General features: G+C 39.6%; 1 protein-coding gene across 1 annotated transcript in view; it reads left to right on the forward strand.

Annotated features, from left to right (window-relative positions):
- LOC132778688 (aldehyde oxidase-like) overlaps positions 1-21,645 on the forward strand; it is a 53,736-nt gene that overhangs the window by 25,011 nt on the left and 7,080 nt on the right. The window contains exons 19-31 of the mRNA XM_067470585.1: positions 5,655-5,779; positions 7,690-7,823; positions 8,842-8,929; positions 10,078-10,164; positions 11,050-11,241; positions 11,965-12,192; positions 12,939-13,034; positions 15,543-15,671; positions 17,188-17,262; positions 17,903-17,955; positions 19,118-19,232; positions 20,267-20,332; positions 21,385-21,573. Coding sequence (XP_067326686.1) covers positions 5,655-5,779; positions 7,690-7,823; positions 8,842-8,929; positions 10,078-10,164; positions 11,050-11,241; positions 11,965-12,192; positions 12,939-13,034; positions 15,543-15,671; positions 17,188-17,262; positions 17,903-17,955; positions 19,118-19,232; positions 20,267-20,332; positions 21,385-21,573 — 1,577 coding nt within the window. The remainder of the gene's footprint in view (positions 1-5,654; positions 5,780-7,689; positions 7,824-8,841; positions 8,930-10,077; positions 10,165-11,049; positions 11,242-11,964; positions 12,193-12,938; positions 13,035-15,542; positions 15,672-17,187; positions 17,263-17,902; positions 17,956-19,117; positions 19,233-20,266; positions 20,333-21,384; positions 21,574-21,645) is intronic.

The following is a 21,645-nucleotide window of genomic DNA, read 5'->3' on the forward strand; positions in this document are numbered from 1 at the left end:
TCTGCAAAATATTTGCAAGTACTCGTTACCTGGTAATAATAGGTGCTACTGAAATCAAACAAACTAGCCTTGATGTACACAAATAAAGAATTGAATACAACAGCATTCCTAAAAGAATAACAATAGGACCAGATGAAGATAGAAGTCTTAAGAATTAAAATGCTTATAGAGTTATGTTACAGTAAAATAATACAAGAAAAAGAACAAATATCCATTATTTCATCTCTTTCAAATGTTAAGGTGGCCTTTATCTAGGGAAAGTTGTTTTGCTCATCTGTTCAGCTTATGCATTTCCCTTGAGCACTCAACAGGATATGTATGAACAGGGTGGTTTGCTCTAGCATATCGTAATTTCATAATCAAACATTAACAGTGCATTAGTAGGAATATGTATGTTTATTGACAATATTGGGATGTGGCCTTTAAAAAAACCTCTGGGATTATTTATTTATTTATTATTTATTTATTTGATGCACTTATTAACCGCCATTCTCAGCCCATAAGGGCGACTCATGGCGGTGTACAGTACACATAAAAGACAATTACAAAAAAGCCAGTTTCAACAACATATAAACTATACAACAATTACAGACTACACTAAAAATCCGCTTCGTCTCTTAGTGGAATCATAGCCAGTCTCATATTCCTTGTTCCATTCCAGTTCTCATTACCGTATTGTTTAGCACTTAATTAAATGCCCTCTCGAACAGCCATGTCTTAAGGCTTTTTCGAAAGGACATGAGGGAAGGCGCCTGTCTGATGTGTGCAGGGAGAGTGTTCCACAGCCGGGGGGGCCACCACCGAGAAGGCCCTCTCCCTCGTCCCCGCCAGCCATGCCTGTGAGGCAGGCGGGATCGAGAGAAGGGCCTCCCCAGACAATCTCAAGGTCCTCGTGGGCTCGTAGGCCAAGATGCGGTCGGAAAGGTATTTTGGGCCGGAACCGTTTAGGGCTTTGTAGGCCAAAACCAGCACCTTGAATTGGGTCCGGTAGCAAATCGGCAGCCAGTGGAGCTGGGACAACAAGGGCGTTGTGTGCTCCCTGCCACCCGCTCCAGTTAGTAACATGGCTGCCGCGCGCTGAACCAGCTGAAGCTTCCGGGCCGTCTTCAAGGGCAGCCCCACGTAGAGAGCGTTGCAGTAGTCCAGGCAGGATGTGACAAGAGCGTGTACCACCGTGGCCAAGTCAGACTTCCCGAGATACGGGCGCAGCTGGCGCACGAGCCTGAGCTGTGCAAATGCTCCCCTGGTCACCGCTGAAACCTGGGGGTCCAGGCTCAACGATGAGTCCAGGGTCACACCCAAGCTGCGAACCTGCGCCTTCAAGGGGAGTGCGACCCCGTCCAGCACAGGCTGTAACCCTATACCCCGTTCGGCCTTGCGACTGACCAGGAGTACCTCTGTCTTGTCTGGATTTAGTTTCAGTTTGTTCGCCCTCATCCAGACCATTACAGCGGCCAGGCACCGGTTCAGGACCTCGACAGCCTCCTTAGTAGCAGGTGGGAAGGAGTGACAGAGTTGGACATCATCTGCGTACAGATGACACCGCACCCCGAAACTCCGGATGATCTCACCCAGCGGCTTCATGTAGATATTAAACAGCATGGGGGACAGTATGGAACCCTGTGGCACCCCACAAGTCAAAGGTTGTGGTGCGGAACAGGAGTCCCCCAATAACACCTTCTGGGTGCGGCCCGCTAGAAATGACTGGAGCCACTGCAGAGCAGTGCCCCCAAGACCCATTTCCGCAAGGCGCCCCAGAAGGATACCGTGGTCGACGGTATCGAAGGCCGCTGAGAGGTCCAGGAGCACCAACAGGGACACACTCCCCCTGTCTAGCTCCCGGCGCAGATCATCCACTAAGGCGACCAAGACCGTCTCGGTACCATGCCCCGGTCTGAAACCAGACTGTGCCGGATCCAGATAATCCGTGTCTCTCAAGAATACCTGGAGTTGTGAGGCCACCACGCTTTCCATGACTTTGCCCAAGAAGGGGAGATTGGAAACAGGCCGAAAGTTGTCTAATTTAGTGGGGTCCAGTGATGGCTTCTTCAACAGCGGCTTTATGATAGCCTGTTTTAGGCTCGCTGGAATCTTGCCTTCCCGAAGGGAGGCATTCACCACCACTGTTACCCACTCAGCCAATCCCCCTCTGGCCTCCCTCAGAAGCCAGGATGGGCAGGGGTCTAGGATGGACGTGGTGGGCCTCATTCCTCCAAGTATCTTGTCCACATCCTCGGGTTTCACAAACTGAAAAGAATCCATCAAAATAGGACAAGCAGGTGCTCTTGTTACATTCTCGGAGTCTGCATCTAACGCGGCGTCCAGCCCAGAACGGATCAAGGCGACTTTGTCTGCAAAGAACCGAGCAAATGCTTCACAGCGCGCGACCGAATTGTCAGGGCTCCCACCTGCAGTGGTGGGAGTTAAAAGACCTCTGACAATCCGAAACAACTCCGCCGGACGGTTCTTTGCAGACGCAATAGTGGCCGCAAAGAAAGTTTTCTTTGCGGCCTTTATTGCCGCGGCATATGCCCTAAGAAAGGACACAAACCGTGCTCGGTTTGACTCGCTCGGATCCGAACGCCACACGCTCTCTAGTTCCCTCTTCCTTCGCTTCATCACTGCCAGCTCCTCAGTAAACCAAGGGGCTGGTTTAGCTCGGCTACTTGAGAGGGGACGTTCCGGAGCAATCATGTCAATTGCCCTGGCCATCTCCCCATTCCAGAGAGCCACCAAGGCTTCGACATGGTCACCTACCGAGGTGGCGGGAAAATCCCCAAGAGCCGTCAGGAATCCATTCGGATCCATCAGCCTCCTGGGGCGGACCATCTTAATAGGTCCTCCACCTTTGCAGAGGTTAGGGGGCGCAGTGAGCCTAAATCTGATCAGGAAGTGGTCAGTCCATGGCAACGGAGAGATGGACAGCTCCTCCACACCGCCACCCTGTTCCCATCCCTGGCAGAAAACCAAATCCAATGTGTGTCCAGCACAGTGGGTGGGGCCAGATATTTGTTGGGACAGCCCCATGGTTGCCATGGCAGACATGAAGTCCTGAGCCGCACCTGTGAGGGTCGCCTCGGCATGGATGTTGAAGTCTCCCAGCACATTATATCTGTTTGAATTAGCAGCGACTATAAATCCTGCATTTCTTGTATTCCAAGGCCTTCTTTCTTCTCCCAAACATCTCTAAAAACAGGGTGTATCTTAGAATTGCAGATGCTTTTTTATATACTGTTCGTTAGCCCCCAGTGGCGCAGTGTGTTAAACCCCTGTGCCGGCAGAACTCAAGACTGACAGGTCACAGGTTCGAATCCGGGGAGAGGCGGATGAGCTCCTTCTATCAGCTCCAGCTCCTCATATGGGGACATGAGAGAAGCCTCCCACAAGGATGATAAAACATCAAATCGTCCGGGCGTCCCCTGGGCAACATCCTTGCAGACAGCCAATTCTTTCACACCAGAAGCGACTTGCAGTTTCTCAAGTTGCTCCTGACATGACAAAAAAAACCCCAAAAAACTAAAAACCTTAGTGTTTGATTTGTTACATGTTGTTTTTGGCATTCAATGTTTGCCACTATGTTATTTCCACCGGAATCTGCCCTGAATTCCCTCAGGGCACGTTATAAATAAAGATAGGGCGGGTTATACATAAATTATTATTATTATTGTTACTACTACTACTACTGGTGTGTGAGTGCACATACACCATATTTCTGATGGTGGTACTTACATTGGAATTGGTACATGCCTTGCAATTGATAGCATCTTAGAATAAAGAAAATATAGTATTTTTTAGCAGTTCTGTTTCTGCAGAAATATACATGAATGAAAGACAATATATGCCAGTGTTTTCTTGCAGTGGTGTTTCATACTCCTTGTTGTATTCACACAGGCCACATCTACACTGCCACTATAATCTAAATTGAATTGCATTATATGACAATGTCAGCTCAAACAATCCAGTTTAATGCAGTTCAGTCTGCATTATATGAGCCTACACTGACCATACAATGGAGTTCAAACTGCATTATATGGCTGTAGATGGGGTCACAGTCTCTGGCACTTAACTGTAGTTAATATATAGATGATGTGCTAGAATATTCAAAGAACTTAACATGCAGGCTTCAACACTTTAGGTCTTTTTACTTAATGTACATCCCAATGTATCATACATGGGAAAGGTGAAAGAACTATGTATACTGCATTGATCTCCAAGGAGATAATGCAGTATACATAGTTCTTTCACTTTCCCCATTTATAAATTCTGCACAGCAAACCCATGAGAAGGAGTGATCAGGCCAAATAATAGTCCTCAAATCACAGAGTTGGAGGGAGCCCCATGAGCCCTCAGATCTAACTCACTCCATAGTGCAGAATCCTCATCTAAATTGTCCCCAGGAGGGAGCTTTCCAGCATCTATTTGAAGATGACCAGAGATGGAGCCCCTTCTGCTTCCCCAGACAATTGATTCTATTGCCAAACCTCTCAAAATTGAAAAAGGACTTCTCGGCAATTTAAATCTACCTCCCCAACCTTCTGGGGTAGCTGATAATAGGTTTTCCCCTCCTCCCTGTGACAACCATAGAGGTTTCTGAAGAGTACCGTCATGTCACCTTCCTTAGTCTTTGCTTTACCACACTGAACCTATTCAATTGGGTAAACCGTTGTTGAGATATAATTACTGACCCCAAGAAATTCAGATCCAAAGTAAATATAATAGTAATTGTGTGTGTTCTTATGCTGTGTAAATAGCATTCAGTGAAATGTCTGAGCAAACTTTGCTTTAATTGGGTGTGTGAGTGTTGCTTTTCCTTTGCCAAAGTTCCTCCATGATTCCTTGAATGATTGTGCTTTCCTACAGACAGAATTTCATAGCAAAATAGTAGAATTAAATTTAATTAATATCAGATCTACTTTGGACAAGTAGAAACTCCAGATCTGTTGACAACATTCTCCCTATTTGTGTTGGATTGGATCCCCCTTCTAGACATCTACAATACAGAATTTATTTTACTTTATTTTATGTATTCAGATATTTATATTCTACCCTACATCGGACTTCAGAGCTGCCTGGGGTCTCAATCAATTTAAATAACATAAAGAAAATCAATTGAATTGTTTTGAATTGTGCCAAGCAGACTTGTCTTCAGTGACATTGTGCAACATCCTGATCAATAAGGATATTTACTTAGGTGATCCCTAGTAGTCCGAGGATGATGGTCCTCCAAGTGTAGTGTCCTGGCAGTGGGTCCGTAGGTGACTGTAGAGCCCTATTCTTGATCTGCATCTTCTCCCACATTGAGATCAATAAGGGTACCCTGGGTCTAATCATGTAATCCAATCTATATGGAACTAGGAGTTTGTACCCCTTACATTTTCCAGCCCCCAGAACAGTTATTTTTGAAAAACTAGGAGGGATGGAGGGAGGAGGACGAGGACGATGAGAGGAGAAGAAGTTGCAGGAGGGATCACTAATCCTGGGTGTAAGTAGTGAGATCTAGCCAAAGCACACCATTAGCACCTGGCCATAGAAGCTTAACAATACCCACAAAACATTTAGTTTTCCAATTATTGTTGTTTTTTTTTACAATGTATATTTCTTTTGATTATAAGCCTCATCAGATATTTATTATTTGATTTATGTTTTGAAACCAGGTGAAATTCACATTGGGGGACAGGAACATTTCTACATGGAAACTCAAAGTGTCCTTGTTGTTCCAAAGGGAGAGGATAAAGAAATAGATATTTATGTGTCCTCACAGCATCCAAGTTTTACACAGGTAACATTGGGGTTATAATGCTAATAATGTAGAAATGTATCACATTATTTTAATGAGAGAAGTCACCTTCCTGCCTTATGATATGACATAGTACATCTCATTTGCTGCCTATGAGGGTGGGGCGGGGGGTCAGATAGTGGAATGAAGGGCCCATATCTTGTATATATAGACTTGACCTCAGTGTCTGGCAATTGTAGTCTACCATATTTATTCTACTGTATTCAGGTTCTGTAATATGTCAGAAACAACTAAATATAGAAGAAAGGTTATGCATGTAAGTCAAGAATAGCCAGCATAGCGTTGTTAAAGCTAGGGACTGAATCCCTGCTCAGCCGTGGAAATCCCTTAGACAACTCATATTCTGTCAGCCTGTAAGAAAGGCAATAACAATGGCTCTTATAAGTCTGAAATTACCTGAAAGCTCAGAGCATTTTCCCCCAAATTCTTATCTTTAGCCTCATTGAGCTGTGTGATATTATTGAAGTGAACACATACATTTTTCTCTGGAAATCATATTTTATTTACCAAAGTTCTAATAATCTTGACAGAGACTGAGGACATTATCACATTGGGATATAATCCATTTATATCAATATGGATCCCAATTTTTTAAAGGATTTGGATGGATATTTTATTCCGACAGGAATAATGTATGCACCACACTTGATTATTAAGATTCTTATGATTTGGAGATACTGTGCTTTGACTTATCACACCAAAGAAAGCTGGCTACTCCTTCTGTTGAAATGCCTCCCTTTGTCACTTTTTAAAAAATCTAATATTATGGAGTGATATAGCCTGGAAGTCTAGAACTACCATTCTCACAAGACTTTAGTTGATGGAATACATACTGATTTTCTGATCACACATAAAAACAGTGCCTCAGCAACATATTAAATCATAGTAAATCGAAAACCACAATTAAAATCCCATTACTCTGTTTCTGCGGCATTTTGCAGACGGATTCCAAGGAATTACTGACAGAAGGAGGCAAAGGTCATGTGACAGGACATGTTCAGAATTGTGTTCAGAGTCTTAGAAACTGAGTATATCCCAATGTGATAGAGTCCTGAATGAGGTGACTCAATGGGTTAAACCCTTGTGCACAGGTCGGCAGTTCAAATCCGGGGAGAGCGTGGATGAGCTCCCTCTGTCAGCTCCAGTTCTCCATGCGGGGACATGAGAGAAACCTCCCGCAAGGATGGTAAAACATCAAAACATCCGGGCCTCACCTGGGCAACATCCTTGCAGACAGCCAATTCTCTCACACCAGAAGCGACTTGCAGTTTTTCAAGTCACTCCTGACATGAAAAGAAAAAAACATGAGTTCTTAGAGTTCAACCTTATGGAGAAGTGATAGAAATGGAGCCTACTGCTTCAGTGCTGAAACCAATTCTATACACAACAGTTGGGGTATTTAGTCTTCTGACAGTCTACCCCAAACTATGTATCACTAATGGGAAGACATTAGAATAGTGCTGCCTTTTATTTTGAGAGCACATCAAAGAATTTTCTTGACCTAGAGTAACTTCCTCCTCTTGGAAATCTTACTAAAATCCTTATTGTAACAGGGAAATTACACAATCCAATAGTAGTAGCTAATATTTATATTAAATAGCCACCTACGAAGATACATATGTGATGAAAGAACTGGATGCACAGCTCTTCATCTGGGCCCTTTAAAACTACCTGGAGGCCAATAGCAATATGCATGATTTGTATGAAAGCCTAGTAGTTGCTGTACATGGGCAATGGGCGTCTATAACAATAGTTGCATCAAAACATGCATGGAAGAGAGAGGAAAAAGGAGAGGTGTGAAAGGATGGACTAATGTTATTAGGCCAAGGCTCCAAACTGAAGGAACAGATGATATGCAACATCACTTCATATGTCTTGGTTTGACTTTACAGGAACTTGTGGCCTCTGTTTTAAATATTCCACATAACAGGATCAGATGTCATGTAAAACGGGTTGGTGGTGGATTTGGCGGTAAAGTCACCAAACCTGCTATTCTGGCTGCTATCACTGCAGTAGCAGCAAATAAGTAAGTATGCTGTTTTTAAAAAGGATGGTTTAAATCAGGAGTGGGCAAACTTCAGCCCTCCGGGTGTTTTTGACTTCAACAACAACAACTTCTTTATGCTTGAATCCTGCGACCATCTTCCTGAAGGGACTCAGGGCAGCTTACAACACAGCACAAGGTGCCTAAAAACAGAACATAAAATGGAAACATTTTTAAAATACCATTAAATAAAACATATAGGCATATAAACAACTAACACTCAATTACAACAGTGTTCATTACCAATGGGGTAAGCTGCTATAAATGTGGCGCCAACTGCTATTCTGGCCAGAGCGAAGACAGAGGAGAGCAGAAGACATTTCCATCTTGTCTTTACTAATAATATAGTATAGTATATTGTATATTCATATAATATTTATAATATTATAATGTAATACAATATAATACTAGTAATAAAAATACAATATTATAATCATATATTTACATTACATGTAATATTACTAATAATAGTACAATATAATGGTATAGTGCAATATAGTAATATATAATACTGATATTGTACTGTGCTAATAATATAATATATTGTATGAAAATATATATTGTAAGCTGCACTGAGTCCCCTTCAGGGTGAGAAGGGCGGCATCTAAATGCCGCAAATAAATAAATAAATAAATAAATGTATTGTCGAAGGCTTTCATGGCTGGAATCACTAGGTTCTTGTGGGTTTTTTCGGGCTATAGAGCCATGTTCTAGAGGCATTTCTCCTGACGTTTCGCCTGCATCTATGGCAAGCATCCTCAGAGGTATGAGCATCCTCATACCTCTGAGGATGCTTGCCATAGATGCAGGCGAAACGTCAGGAGAAATGCCTCTAGAACATGGCTCTATAGCCCGAAAAAACCCACAAGAACCTAAATAAATAAATATGTGGCCATGCTGTAAACCAGTTTTGCAGTTATCCAGATGATGTATCTGATTGGGAAATCGCAGTTGAGAATGGCACTAATCGATTTCCATCTTTACTTCTTATTCTTTTTAGAACTGGCCATGCAGTTCGTTGTGTTCTGGATCGAGGGGATGATATGTTGATAACTGGGGGAAGACATCCTTTCCTTGGAAGATATAAAGTAAGTGAATAATTTATTGGCTCTTAAAATGAGGTTATCTTTAAAAATCAGTTTTTTTTAAAAAAATCTTGTCAACATTTAAAAATGTATCTAAAAGTAAGCAAATGAACTAAAATGGGGGAAGGTCTTCAAAATGCTTTAAGAAAGCATTTTTACTTTGAAAAAATAGGGAGAAAGATTAATTAATAATTCTTACTTGTTATATAAAAAGGTTTTTTGCAAAGGTTATTCGTAAATGAAATATTATGATACGGTTACACCTAATCATAACATTATAGGTAATCTGTTTACTTGCAATCAATAAGCTCTGCTAAATTTTGACCTATAGATAATATCCTTACAATGCAGGGTTTTTTTTAGCTGAGCCAGTGTGATTATGTATTTTCAGGGCCCTTCCAGGCAGGCCTATATCCTGGGACCTGTCTCAGTTTTACCTGAAGTGTCCAAATGACACCTCAGGTAAAACTGAATCAATCCAGAGAAAACCCGAATTTCCCAGTTTGTTCTGGATTAATAAAAAACCTGGAAAGATCCAGACCTCAAGCTAAAGTCCAGATCTTTTCAGGTGTGGGACCTGTGGGGATTGACTCCTGGGACTACTTCTGCAGTCCTGGAGGTCAATACCCACAACCATCTTTGTTCTTTGGGTTCCTGGAGCCCAAAAGAAAGATGATGCCCACCCTCTCCCCCCCCCCCCCAAGCCTCCCATTCCCCTCTCCAAGACCTACCTGAGCAGCCTGCAGAGTACTCCTGCTGTAAGAAAATAATGTGTCAGAATGTGGGTAGGAGGGAAATCCCACATCCCCCCACCACCACCTCCTGATGTGTCATTTTTGTGCATCAAGAGGAACTTGCAGAGGGATGTGTGCTGCCAGCAGGTTCCTTGGGTAAGTTGGGGGGGGGGGGGGGGGCTGGAGGGAATGGCTGGTTTCAAACCATGGCTCATCTATTTGGAACAGATATAGTGACTACTGTAGTCAAACTTTCATTGTTTGTCATGGCATCTGAAGTGAGTGTCAGCTTTACACGTACAAACACAAATGCTATTGAATGAATATTGTCTTCTGTGGACATACTTTATTAAGTTATAAAGACTCAAATGTCATCAGTACTCCAATAACTGATGAGACAACTGAAAATTTCCGTAGGTTGGATTTATGAATGATGGCACAATTGTGGCTCTGGATGTGAGGTACTACAGTAATGCTGGATGTACACCAGATGAATCTGTTACGGTATGTTGCATTTCTAAAACTAATTACAAAATCACTCAGTCTGTAGTTCTGCTGTGACCAAACCCATAGTCAAAGGGAGGAATACAGGTTCAACACCTCCCCCTGAATATTTTCAGGCTAAAATAAACCCTGGTGTACTCATTATTTTTCACTGGTTACCAAATATCCATGCTAAATCTATGAGGAGCAAAAAAAAGAGTTTTTCCAGAACTGCAAGCACCATCTCAACCAAATTTTGATAATTTATTCACCCTATCATTACCTACCTTTCTGCCAATTTACATTGCAATAGCAGCAATAGCCGACATAGTAGAAGCGACCAAGTTTTGACATCATGGATGTTTAATCAACATTTTCAAAATAAAGATGATGTAATCCATTGAAAATGACATCAGAACTGGACTTCCAGGTGAAACTCCAAAAGAAGAACTTAAGTTTTAATACTATTTTATTTTATTTTTCCACACTGAGGGCAATATCCTCTAAATTTGTAAGCACTGCTGCTGGATTCAATCACAGCATATGGGGGGAAAGCAAAGAAGTAAAAGCAATAAAAACTCTCTAAACTGGCCTTGCAAGCATAGCTGCTGAGGCCCAGTTGGAAAGTACTGTGACACTTGCAAACTCTCCTGAAAGTATATGGGTGTATATCTTACTCCAAGCATCACTAGTCTTTCCAAAGGGGAGAAAACTATTGTTACCCACCGTCACTGATTATCATACAGAGTGATGTGCAAATAGCCTGTTGCCTTCCTTGTGGTAGCTTAAGATAACTAGGACACTTCACTGAGGAACTTTGTACATTTACTCTCTATTCAGGTTAAAAACAGTCTCTCATACACATATAAAGTTGGATATTAAATCTATGATTTTTGTTTCCTAAAGGTAATGGAGAATGCATTGCTAAGGATGGATAATGCTTACAAGATCCCCAACTTACTATGCCAAGGATGTGCCTGCAGGACAAACTTGCCATCAAACACAGCGTTCAGAGGATTTGGATTTCCTCAGTCAGCCCTTGTTACAGAGACACTGATAACAGATATAGCAACCAAAACAGGTTTACCACCAGAAAAGGTAACAATAAGAACATCCTTTGGGTTTTTAATTTTTTTTAATTTATATAAATAAAAATGGAATGTTTGTTTGTGGAATTAACACAGCTCAAAAACCACTGGACTAATTGACACCAAATTTGGACACAATACACCTATCAGGCCAACAAGTGGCCATCACTCATAAAAACATTGAAAAATACAACAGAAGAGACTTAAAAAGCAAAAAAAAAAAAACCCCAAAAATGCATTACAATGCATGCACAAACACAGTTATATACACATATACAAAACATATACAAACACATATACATATATATATACGCAAAAAAAAAACCCACATACACACAGACAGGGCCACAGCAACGCATGGCAGGGATGGCTAGACCTAAATAGAATAATTGCTTTTACAGCAAGAATCACTACAAATATTTTACTTTCCTGTAGAAAGTTACATCTGATACCGAGAATGTATTTTTATTTTGCTGGCAGGAATCACCTACTTGTTAGGGGCATGTGAATTAGTAGAATATTTGATATGAACCACAATGGTGTTTGCAGTTATCTGTCTGGATGACATACTGCTACTGTGGCTGAGATGTATGGCGTACAAGTTTACATGCAAGAATGTGTGATGTGTATGAAAGAGTTGCAAACGGCAATGGGAGAACTAGCTTTCAGTTGTCAAATAAGAAATGTTCAATTCAGTTTGAAAAATTCTAGAATATTCCATTTGTTGTTTCAGATCAGAGAAAAAAATATGTACAAAACACTTGATAGAACACATTACAATCAAGAAGTGAACCCAAAGAACTTGATAAGATGCTGGAATGAGTGCATGAAGAAATCATGTTTTTACAGAAGGAAGGAAGATGTGGAAGAATTTAATAAGTGCAATTACTGGAAAAAGAAAGGGATTGCCATTATTCCACTGAAATATTCAATAGGATTTGAACCGAAGTTTCTTAATCAGGTTGGTTTTGAAAACAGGCTATTCTGATTTTATTTATCATTATATATTTAGGTATCTGGATAACCTTTCCATGCAAGTTATTAAAATATGTAATGTTAAAATTATTTATTCCAAAATATTTTGGAATAATGTTATGTAATGTTAAAATTATTTATTCCAAAATATTTTGGAATAAAAGAGATGATATCCAGGGGTTAGTCTGTGCATAGAAATATTGCAGACTATCTCTTGGATACAATGCTTGGCTTACAATGTTTCTCCCATTTTATGTTTCTGTGTAAGAGACCATGAAGAAAATGTCATGCTATACTTTGAAACCTTTTAAATGAAGAATAGTGACTTTGAGGTTTGAAGCGCAGCTTATAAAACACTTATAAAACACACTTATAAAACACACTTATAAAACAAAAAAAACCCCAAGTCTTCATGTTCATGTATGTATACTTCATTGTGTGTGCGGAAGTGAAAGCTTATGCCAAAATCAATCTCATAGTTTTTAAAATGCCACAAGATTTATTTTTGTTTCTGTTCCAACAAACCAGCTGGAGCAGCCATTGAAACTGGCAATTTGTGTACCTCAGTGTTTATTGCTCATCTCTCTCAACATAAGTAGTCCAAATTGTGGTAACTTTATTTTAGTTCACAATGACATAAGCTTTTACACACACATACATATATACACATATACATATATATATATACACACACACACATACCTAATTAATTTCTTATTCTAAAATTAACAGGCTGCAGCTCTTGTTCATATCTACTTAGATGGGCATGTATTGGTGACTCATGGTGGTGTTGAATTAGGACAAGGGATTCACACCAAAATTATGCAGGTAATATGCATTCACACACATTCTTGGGCATGCCAAGATTTATTCAGTGTTGAAGAAGCTGTGATTTTAATAGTATGTTCTGGTGTTTATTTAAGTGTCCATTTATACATAGATGTATACACAGGTTGAGTCTCCCTTGAGTGCAGCTTTTTAGATTTTTTTCAAATATTGGAATATTTTTAGATGCATAGTGAATGAGAAAGAAGGCTAGTCACATATCCAGGGCCTAATGAGTTTTTCCTCAGCAGTTTATCCCCCAGCCATTTCCAGGTTGCCCACCCTGCTGCATGTTGTCATTGGCTAGGCAGATAATTAACATGGATGTTTCTGGGATTCCGGCTTTGTACAAGGGCCTTGTGTAAGCAGAGTCTATATATTTTTTTCAAATCTAGAAGTGGACTTAGAGCCAATTACCATATATACTCGAGTATAAGCCAACCCAAATATAAGCTGAGGCATCTAATTTTGCCAAAAAAAAAAAAAAACTGGGAAAATTTATATTGACTTGAGTATAAGCCAAGCATGGGAAATACAACTACTACTGGTAAATTTCAAAATAAAAATAGATACCAATAAAATTACATTCATTGAGGCATCAGTAAGTTAAATGTTTTTGAATATTTACATAAAACTGAAGACTCATTATTCTAACCCTCTTCAGTGTAAATGTGCTTATGTATCCTTCCAATAATCACCATAGTGTATTGTAACTACACATTTTGGGGGAAATGTTGTGTGTATATGAATAAGGAAAAGTGGGAAAGTAGCATGGGAAGGGGATGAGAAAGAAGGACTGGACATGTGAAAAGGTTGGAATGGGAAGGGGTGGTTGAAAGTGGAAAAATTAGATTGAAAGGGGGTAGCTGGAAAAATAGGACAGATTGGAGTGGGAAGGGGACAGCTGGGGAAGGAGGAACGGCTGAGGTGTGAAAAGTGTGGCTGGAAACTGGGCAAAGTTGGGATGGGAAGGAGGCCTGGAAAAGTGGGAAAGATCCCAGTCAAGAATGGGGGGATTGGGAAAAGCTGGGCAAACTTGAGTGGGAAAGAGGGGCAATTGGAAAAGATTGGGATGGGGAAAGGAAGATTGCAAAATGAGCAAGACTGGAGTGCAAAAAGGTGGGTGGAAAGGTGGAAAGATTGGAGTGGGAAGAGACAAGTGGAGAATTAGGAAAGACTGAGGTGAGAAAGGGGGCTGGGAAAGTGGGAAAGATAGAGGTGAGAAAGAGGGGCTGGAAAAGTGGGAAACTGCAGTGGGAAAGAGGGCAAGACTAAAATGGGAAAGAAGCTGGAACCTGGGAAAAGCTGGGATGGAAAGGGAGCTGGGAAAGAAGGGCTGGGGACAGTAAAGACTGGGATAGGAAGGCAGAAACTAGAAAAGGAAGATTGAGATGGGAAAGGAGTGCTCGAAAAATGAGGAAAAAACTGAGGTGGGAATAGAGGAAGTGGGAAGGACTGAGGAGAGGAAGGCGCGCGGCCTCTCCTCCTCTCTCGGCATAGCAATCCAGCTGGGTCACTGTACCGAAAGGGGAGGAGAAGAAGGCACGCTGAGTTGCTGTGCAAAGAGGTGAGGGTCCTGTCTGGAAAGCTTGTGGCTGAAAGAAGGGCTTCTTTCAGTCCCATGCTTTCCCACTAGGATCCTCACTCGAGTATAAGCCGAGGGGAGTTTTTTCAGGCTAAAAAATGGGCTGAAAAACTAGGCTTATACTCAAGTATATACAGTATGTTGTTCCCCAGTCTTTGAAGTTGCCAGAGTGTTCTGAGACAGAAAATTGGCTCTTGGTTCAATTGCAGTTGCCCATCCGTTCTGTAAACACTGCCATCTGAAGCAGTAGGAAAACCTTCTATTTGCTCTTTGTGGTCATGTTAGAGACAGAGAGGGAAATAAGGCATTCACAACCTCCAAGCTGTCTTCCACTCTTTCTCAAATGATAAAAGTTGGCTCAGCATCATAACATGAATTATTTTTGAGAAAGAAGTGATATGAACAGAAATGAAAAGATTTTTCCCTTATTTGCTAATGTTATTGTTTCATCAACTTAAGGAACATATTTTGGACACATTTTATAAATGCAGTCATTTTCATTTTGGCTTACTCTGAAGCATTACATGTTGTCTAGCTATGAATATTTTTAAAGGTCAAACCTTCGCTGAGTTTCCATTGTATCAAAGACATATGCTCCAATGCGGCTTGTGCATAATCTCCCTAACTGGAAGTGGATGTGGAGATAAATACTGAAAAGATCATTATCTCACTCTTTTCCAGCATCAGACTATGTATGTGTGTATATGTATGTGTGTGTGTGTGTATAGTAATCTTGTATATAGTAATCTTAGCAAAGGAAGGAGAGATAGGTTTTAGTTTACAGTGCAGTCCCTACTATTTCCCAAATGTTCTGTCAAACAAGAAGCAACTCTTACAAGTGTTCAAGGTTATCTGCCATAAAAAATAAACAATAATAATGACAATATATTAAGAAAATGATTTACTGACTATTGTGTTCCTAACAGATCGCCAGTCGTGAATTAAAGATACCAATGTCTTATATTTATATCAGTGAAACGAGTACAGTGACTGTGCCTAATACAAGACCTACAGCAGCCTCTATTGGTACTGACATTAATGGGATGGCAGTGAAGGTTGTGTATATTTCTGCTTCTGTATCTTATCATTTGATGCTAAATGATGTGCAACATATTTCTTTTCATATATTTCGACCACAAACAGCAGAATTGCCTCACATTGTCTTTATTTTGGATTTGATGGCGTTGAAACATGATTTCAGGGCAAAGCTTTGAATAATTTCATGTGTATTTGCTGCTTTCTAAAATTACATATATATTTTTTGCAAAATTTCAAAATTCCAATTGATATTTTGAAATGGATTTCTTTTATTCAGACGTGCTCTATATAATTTAGGTGTCCCTAAGGGCTGGATATGTAGTTGTTAATTCAATTCAGGGCCTGATTTTAGTAGGTTGAATCAGAGATCGGTTTGATTCAGATTTGCCTATCTGAGGACAGAGGTCAGTAAGGAGAATACTTCTGTCTCCCTTTAGTAGGAACAATATATTGCAAGAGGACAAGGGAAATTGCCTTCCCCTTGTGCACAAGCATTAGCTTCATTCCTGTGTCAAGTTCAATAATATTTTTTTTTAAAAAATTAAAGCTTTTAAGGCCTAATTGTTTTCCCCAAAATCTGGATAAGTATGGTTAGCAGGGTGAGCCCCCATGTTAAGCCCAGCTTCTGCTAACCTAGCAGTTTGAAAACATGCAAATGTGAGTAGATCAATAGGTACCACTCCAGTGGGAAGGTAATGGCGCTCCATGCAGTCATGCCAGCCACATGACCTTGGAAGTGTCTACAGACGTCAGCTCTTCGGCTTAGAAATGGAGATGAGCACCAACCCCCAGATTCGGACACAAATAGACTTAATGTCAAAGGGAAACCTTTACCTATGGTTTTATTGTTTTAGCCATCTAAGCTGGTTTAACTAGTCAAATTATTTACCACTTGTTAGACTGAATTATTGTTTGATTGAGTTTCCTTATCTGCTGTTCTGAGATCCCATAATATAGGAAGGGGGGTATCCATATTTTAATTAATAAATAATAGAAAATTGTCTTCTTCTGTATCCAACAGTTGATTCAAGATTTTCCCCCTTTCCCTCTGCTGCAATCTTCTATAACACTGAAATCTCATTGCAAATAAATTTCCAGCCACTTAGAGTAGATTTGTAGGTTACATAGGGGACTGCAGGAGGGATATCATTTCTGGAGGCAACAGTAGGGTCCAGTGGATACACAAATTGGGTCCCGGCTCGTATGGAATGTATAATAGCTGATAATTTACTCTGTCATGGCATCTTATCTTTATCTGGCACTTTCTTCTACACCCGTGATTACCTGTGGTCATTACAGCTTGCATTGTATGTCACTATGCTGCTGAAACCAATGCTGAGCAATTAATTACTTATTTAACCATGGTACAACAAAACTGATGTCATGGTGGCTCCTTATCTTTGGTGCCCTGGCACCTGAGTCAAGAGTGGTAGGGTACAATGTGTTTTCTTAAAGCAAAATGATTTTAGCAATCTGTTTTGCCTTCATGATTTTTTATTACATAATAATTATTATAATTGTTTTTCCCTCCAGAATGCCTGTGAAACTCTTATGAAACGACTTCAGCCAATCATGGATGAAAATCCAGAAGGAAAATGGAAAGATTGGGTAATAATGTATGTCTGTGACTAAGTTATACCATTAGGTTCCTATCAGCAGACACATCCAGATGACTCTGTTATGTACCTTGAAACCAGAACTCTAACCATCACTGATAATGTTATCCTGATGACTTCAGGATCTTATGTGAAATCACTTTTTGTCATCCATTGGCATATGTGTTTAACAGAGATGGGCAAAATGTTTGCATCCCTTGACCACCCATTGTCCCAGACTATTCTATTTCTGATTTTAAAAGGAGGCTGAATTGCTACTCCTGGAAGATATATGAGGTGCCAGTTTGTTTCTTAAACAGCTGGAAACAGTCTCTGTACTATTTAACATTAAACACATTTATTCTGAAATCAGACGTGACTTCAAGTCCCTTCTGCATTAGTTTTGTTTCCCCCCTGTCCATTGGGCCCTTAATTATAAGAACTGAACAGATATAAATAAGATAAAATGCAAAACAAATACATATGTGATCAGGGTAAAATACTGTCCCTAAGCAATAGAAATTCACTTAATGTACTGAGGATGTTGCAGATATTTCACAACTAACATACAACTAAAAGATTGCATTGTAATACTATGCATAGGTTTCAGGGAAAACCTTATTTTACCTTTTAAGAAAGTTTCTCTTTCATAGATTACAGAAGCTTTTCACCAGAGCATTAGTCTTTCAGCTACTGGCTTCTTCAGGTAAATGATATTTTCTATCCTTAAAGTTGCTATTGGAAAAATAATGCCTTGAATGATAATTCCCAAGATTTTTTAAAAAAACCAAAGTGACAAATGCCTAAAAGAAATTGTTAGTATAGTTTCCAATTATTTAATGGGCCTACTCTAATTGGTAATCATTGAATTTAATCTCTATAGTAGTGAGACTGCTTTAGTTCAGAGACTTGTGCATGTAGGAGCAGGAGGAAGGCTAAAATTGGATTCTTTGTTGTAGTCTGTATTATGTATATTTGGAAATCATTTCACAGCGCCTTAGACAGTCGACATGCTGTATCCATCTTCTTTGTTAACTTATTGGCTCATAAAATAAATATTGAAAGTAAAATCTATGGTAAACACAAAGAAAATACGTATGAAACATTCCAGAATATGCATAGATCAGAGATGGATATCTGCCTGTGATCTGGACTACATACGTTATTGATCACACTGGCTGCCAGTGAGTTTCCGGACTCAATTCAAAGTGCAGGTTATTACCTATAAAACCCTATATGCTTTGGGTCCAAGCTGTCTTTGACACGACATTTCCGTCTATGAACGAGCATGGGATTTAAGGTCTACCAGAGAGATCCTCCTCTTGGTCCCACCTCTGCCTCAAGTGTGGTTGGTGGGGACGGGAGAGAGGACCTTCTCGGTGGTGGCCCCCGGCTTTGGAATGTCCTCCCGAGGGAGATCAGGATAGCCCCTGCCCTCCAAACCTTCCACACACAATTAAAGACCTGGCTTTTCCAACAAGCTTTTGATTATGTTTAAACTCTCTAATAATATATATGAGGACCTTCATATTCTTTATTAGCACTTTATACCTCTGAGATTGAATACTACTATTTTATCTACAGCAACTGCTGTAATTTATTGTTTTTATCAGGGGGTACTGCGAATTTATGATGTTGTGTAGATGGTTTATTGTCTACTTGCATGTTTTGTTTTGCACTTGTATTTTGCATGTCACACCTTGAGTGTTTTGTAAGCCGCCCCAAGTCCCTATGGGAGATGGTGGTGGGATATAAATGAAAGATGATGATGATGATGATTATTATTATTATTATAGCTTGATTTCATACTAATTAACATACAGTTTAATACAGTGTTTAACGAGCTTTACAAACATTTGTTTCTTAAGAGGTTATGATACAAACATGAACTGGGAGAAGGGAGAAGGACGTCCATTTGAATATTTTGTTTTTGGAGCTGCTTGTTCAGAAGTGGAAATAGACTGTCTGACAGGAGATCATAAGGTAAATACAGTGCTGAAACTTTTCATTTGGACTTTACTGGAAAAACTAATTACATCCTAAACATGGGATTCTTGGAAGTTTGCTTGTATTCCATGCTCACTGTAGTTTTTTCTGTGACTTTCCTCTTTTAAAAAGTCTATTAGATTTTTCTACCATTTTTTTTCCATCACAAAACACATGGCTTTCTATTTAGACTGAAGTCCACATGACTAGATATGCTGGTGAGGCATACAGTTCAGTAACACCATGAGAGCTACTTGTTTATCTACATGTCAATCATTATAATCAGGTTGCTCTCAAAACCAAATTTATGATAGAATCCTGGGAATAAGGAATGTTTCTAGAACAACAGTAGTTAGTATCTTGAACTTTTTTGTTCTATCATATTTTCAGCACGATTGTCTTCATGCCTATATTGAATAAATATCTGTCTTGAAAGCAAACATTCTGAAAGGCAACAGTAGTAGAGGAAGAACACTTTACAGATGGGTTTCAGGGTTTTGAAGGCTAGAGCTCAAGGAGATCTCTGATTCTTGGGCCCCTTGTACACTGTCCTTCTATCCCAGGATCTGATCCCGGATTATCTGCTTATTCCAGATTATCTGCTTATCCCATCTTATCTGGCAGTGGAGACTCATATAATTCAGTTTAAAGCAGATAATATGGAATCAGATCCTGGACTATAAGGACAGTGTAGATGGGAACTTAGAGTCAATATGATTCAAAGCTAACATGATGGCAAATAACAACAAACAAGAGAACTAACTTTAAAGCGGAAATGTCTATATGATTTAATACTTTTCATGGGGCATAGAAACAATGACCAAGTTCTTAATCAACTTGAGAGAAGGTGGAAAGAAAAAGATGTCTCATAGTAAAACCCTCCTGTCTTTCAAATTTAAATAAAACCAGTGCCTACATTCTATTATTTTTTCAATTGCTAATACATTACAATTGTATTTGTTTTTATGAATTTCAGACTCTGATCTATACAAATAACCCCATGTAATTTTCTTTTCTTTTCAAATAAAAAGAACATTAGGACAGATATAGTTATGGATGTTGGTTGCAGCATTAATCCAGCTATTGATATAGGACAGGTAAGTATCAATCACTTATATCTGCTCTATTTTTTGAAGTAGAAATACCTTACATTAGTGATACTTTTCCTTTTATACTTTATGATGAATGGCTCCTTCAGTGTTATATAAAAATGTGGAAATGTACATTAAGTGTATATCCATATAGGTTAGGGTCCTACTGTTTATACAAATGTTTTAAAACATATGTTATGATAAACCTGTAAATAATTTTCACTCTCTGCCTGAGTACACTCTAGATCAGGCATGGGCAAACTTCAACCCTCCAGTGTTTTGGACTTCAACTCCCACAATTCCTAACAGCCGGTAAGTCCAAATCACCTGGAGGGCCAAAGTTTGCCCGTACCTGATCTAGATATATAAAACCTTCAGTTAATCTTGATTGGCATATATTAGTTATTGTAATGTATAGAAAGTTCTTTGAAGATTAAAATGTTCTTTTAAAAAGAGACTATGTAAAGCATGATATTATCACAGACTACATGGTCTAAGGAACATTTCTCTCATCTAAGTAGCAAGCATATTCCCTTCTCTAATTCTGACTAGGGCCACAATAGGGCCAAAGGTTAAATCCCATGCCCTGGTTGATTAGATATTGCGGGACTGACATTGGCTGTTTGTAGAAAAAAAGTATCAAACTGACAAATTTGTGTTTATTTTGAGCTTTAGATACCATTAGATTTTTTAAAACTTTTACAAAATTAATAGATGCTAATTTAATATTATTTTTTATAATTTACAAATGTGATTTAGGCATGGTTTCACATTATGAACCATTTTATAGCATCAAGTCCTTGTCATCAAGATCTCTCAGTCTCTTTCTCCTTCCCTCCCTCCTTCCCTCCTTCCCTCCCTCCCTCCCTGTATGTGTCTCTACATATACCTTGATGATAAGTATAAACCTGCATTTCATGATCCTCAAATTGTTTAGACCAGATGTTTGTGTTGAATTTGCCACTAAAATATTTGTATGTCAGATAGAATGCAATTTTAACGTGGTAGATTAAGAGTTTAGATTGAGATATATCAGATGAATATAATTATCTTCTCAGATTGAAGGTGCTTTTGTGCAAGGCCTTGGTCTTTATACAATGGAAGTGTTGAAATACTCTCCAGATGGAGTTCTGAGGACCTGTGGCCCAAATCAATATAAAATCCCAGCAGTGTGTGACATTCCTGAACAATTTTCTGTCTCTTTACTTTCTTCATCTCAAAACAGCAGTGCAATTTATTCATCCAAGGTAAATATGAGAAGTTCAATTTTCAGTAGAAATTAATATTGAGCTGTAGTCCACTAAGGCTTGCAACCACAT

This window comes from Anolis sagrei, chromosome 1, assembly GCF_037176765.1.
Source record: "Anolis sagrei isolate rAnoSag1 chromosome 1, rAnoSag1.mat, whole genome shotgun sequence".
Classification (NCBI taxonomy): domain Eukaryota; kingdom Metazoa; phylum Chordata; class Lepidosauria; order Squamata; family Dactyloidae; genus Anolis; species Anolis sagrei.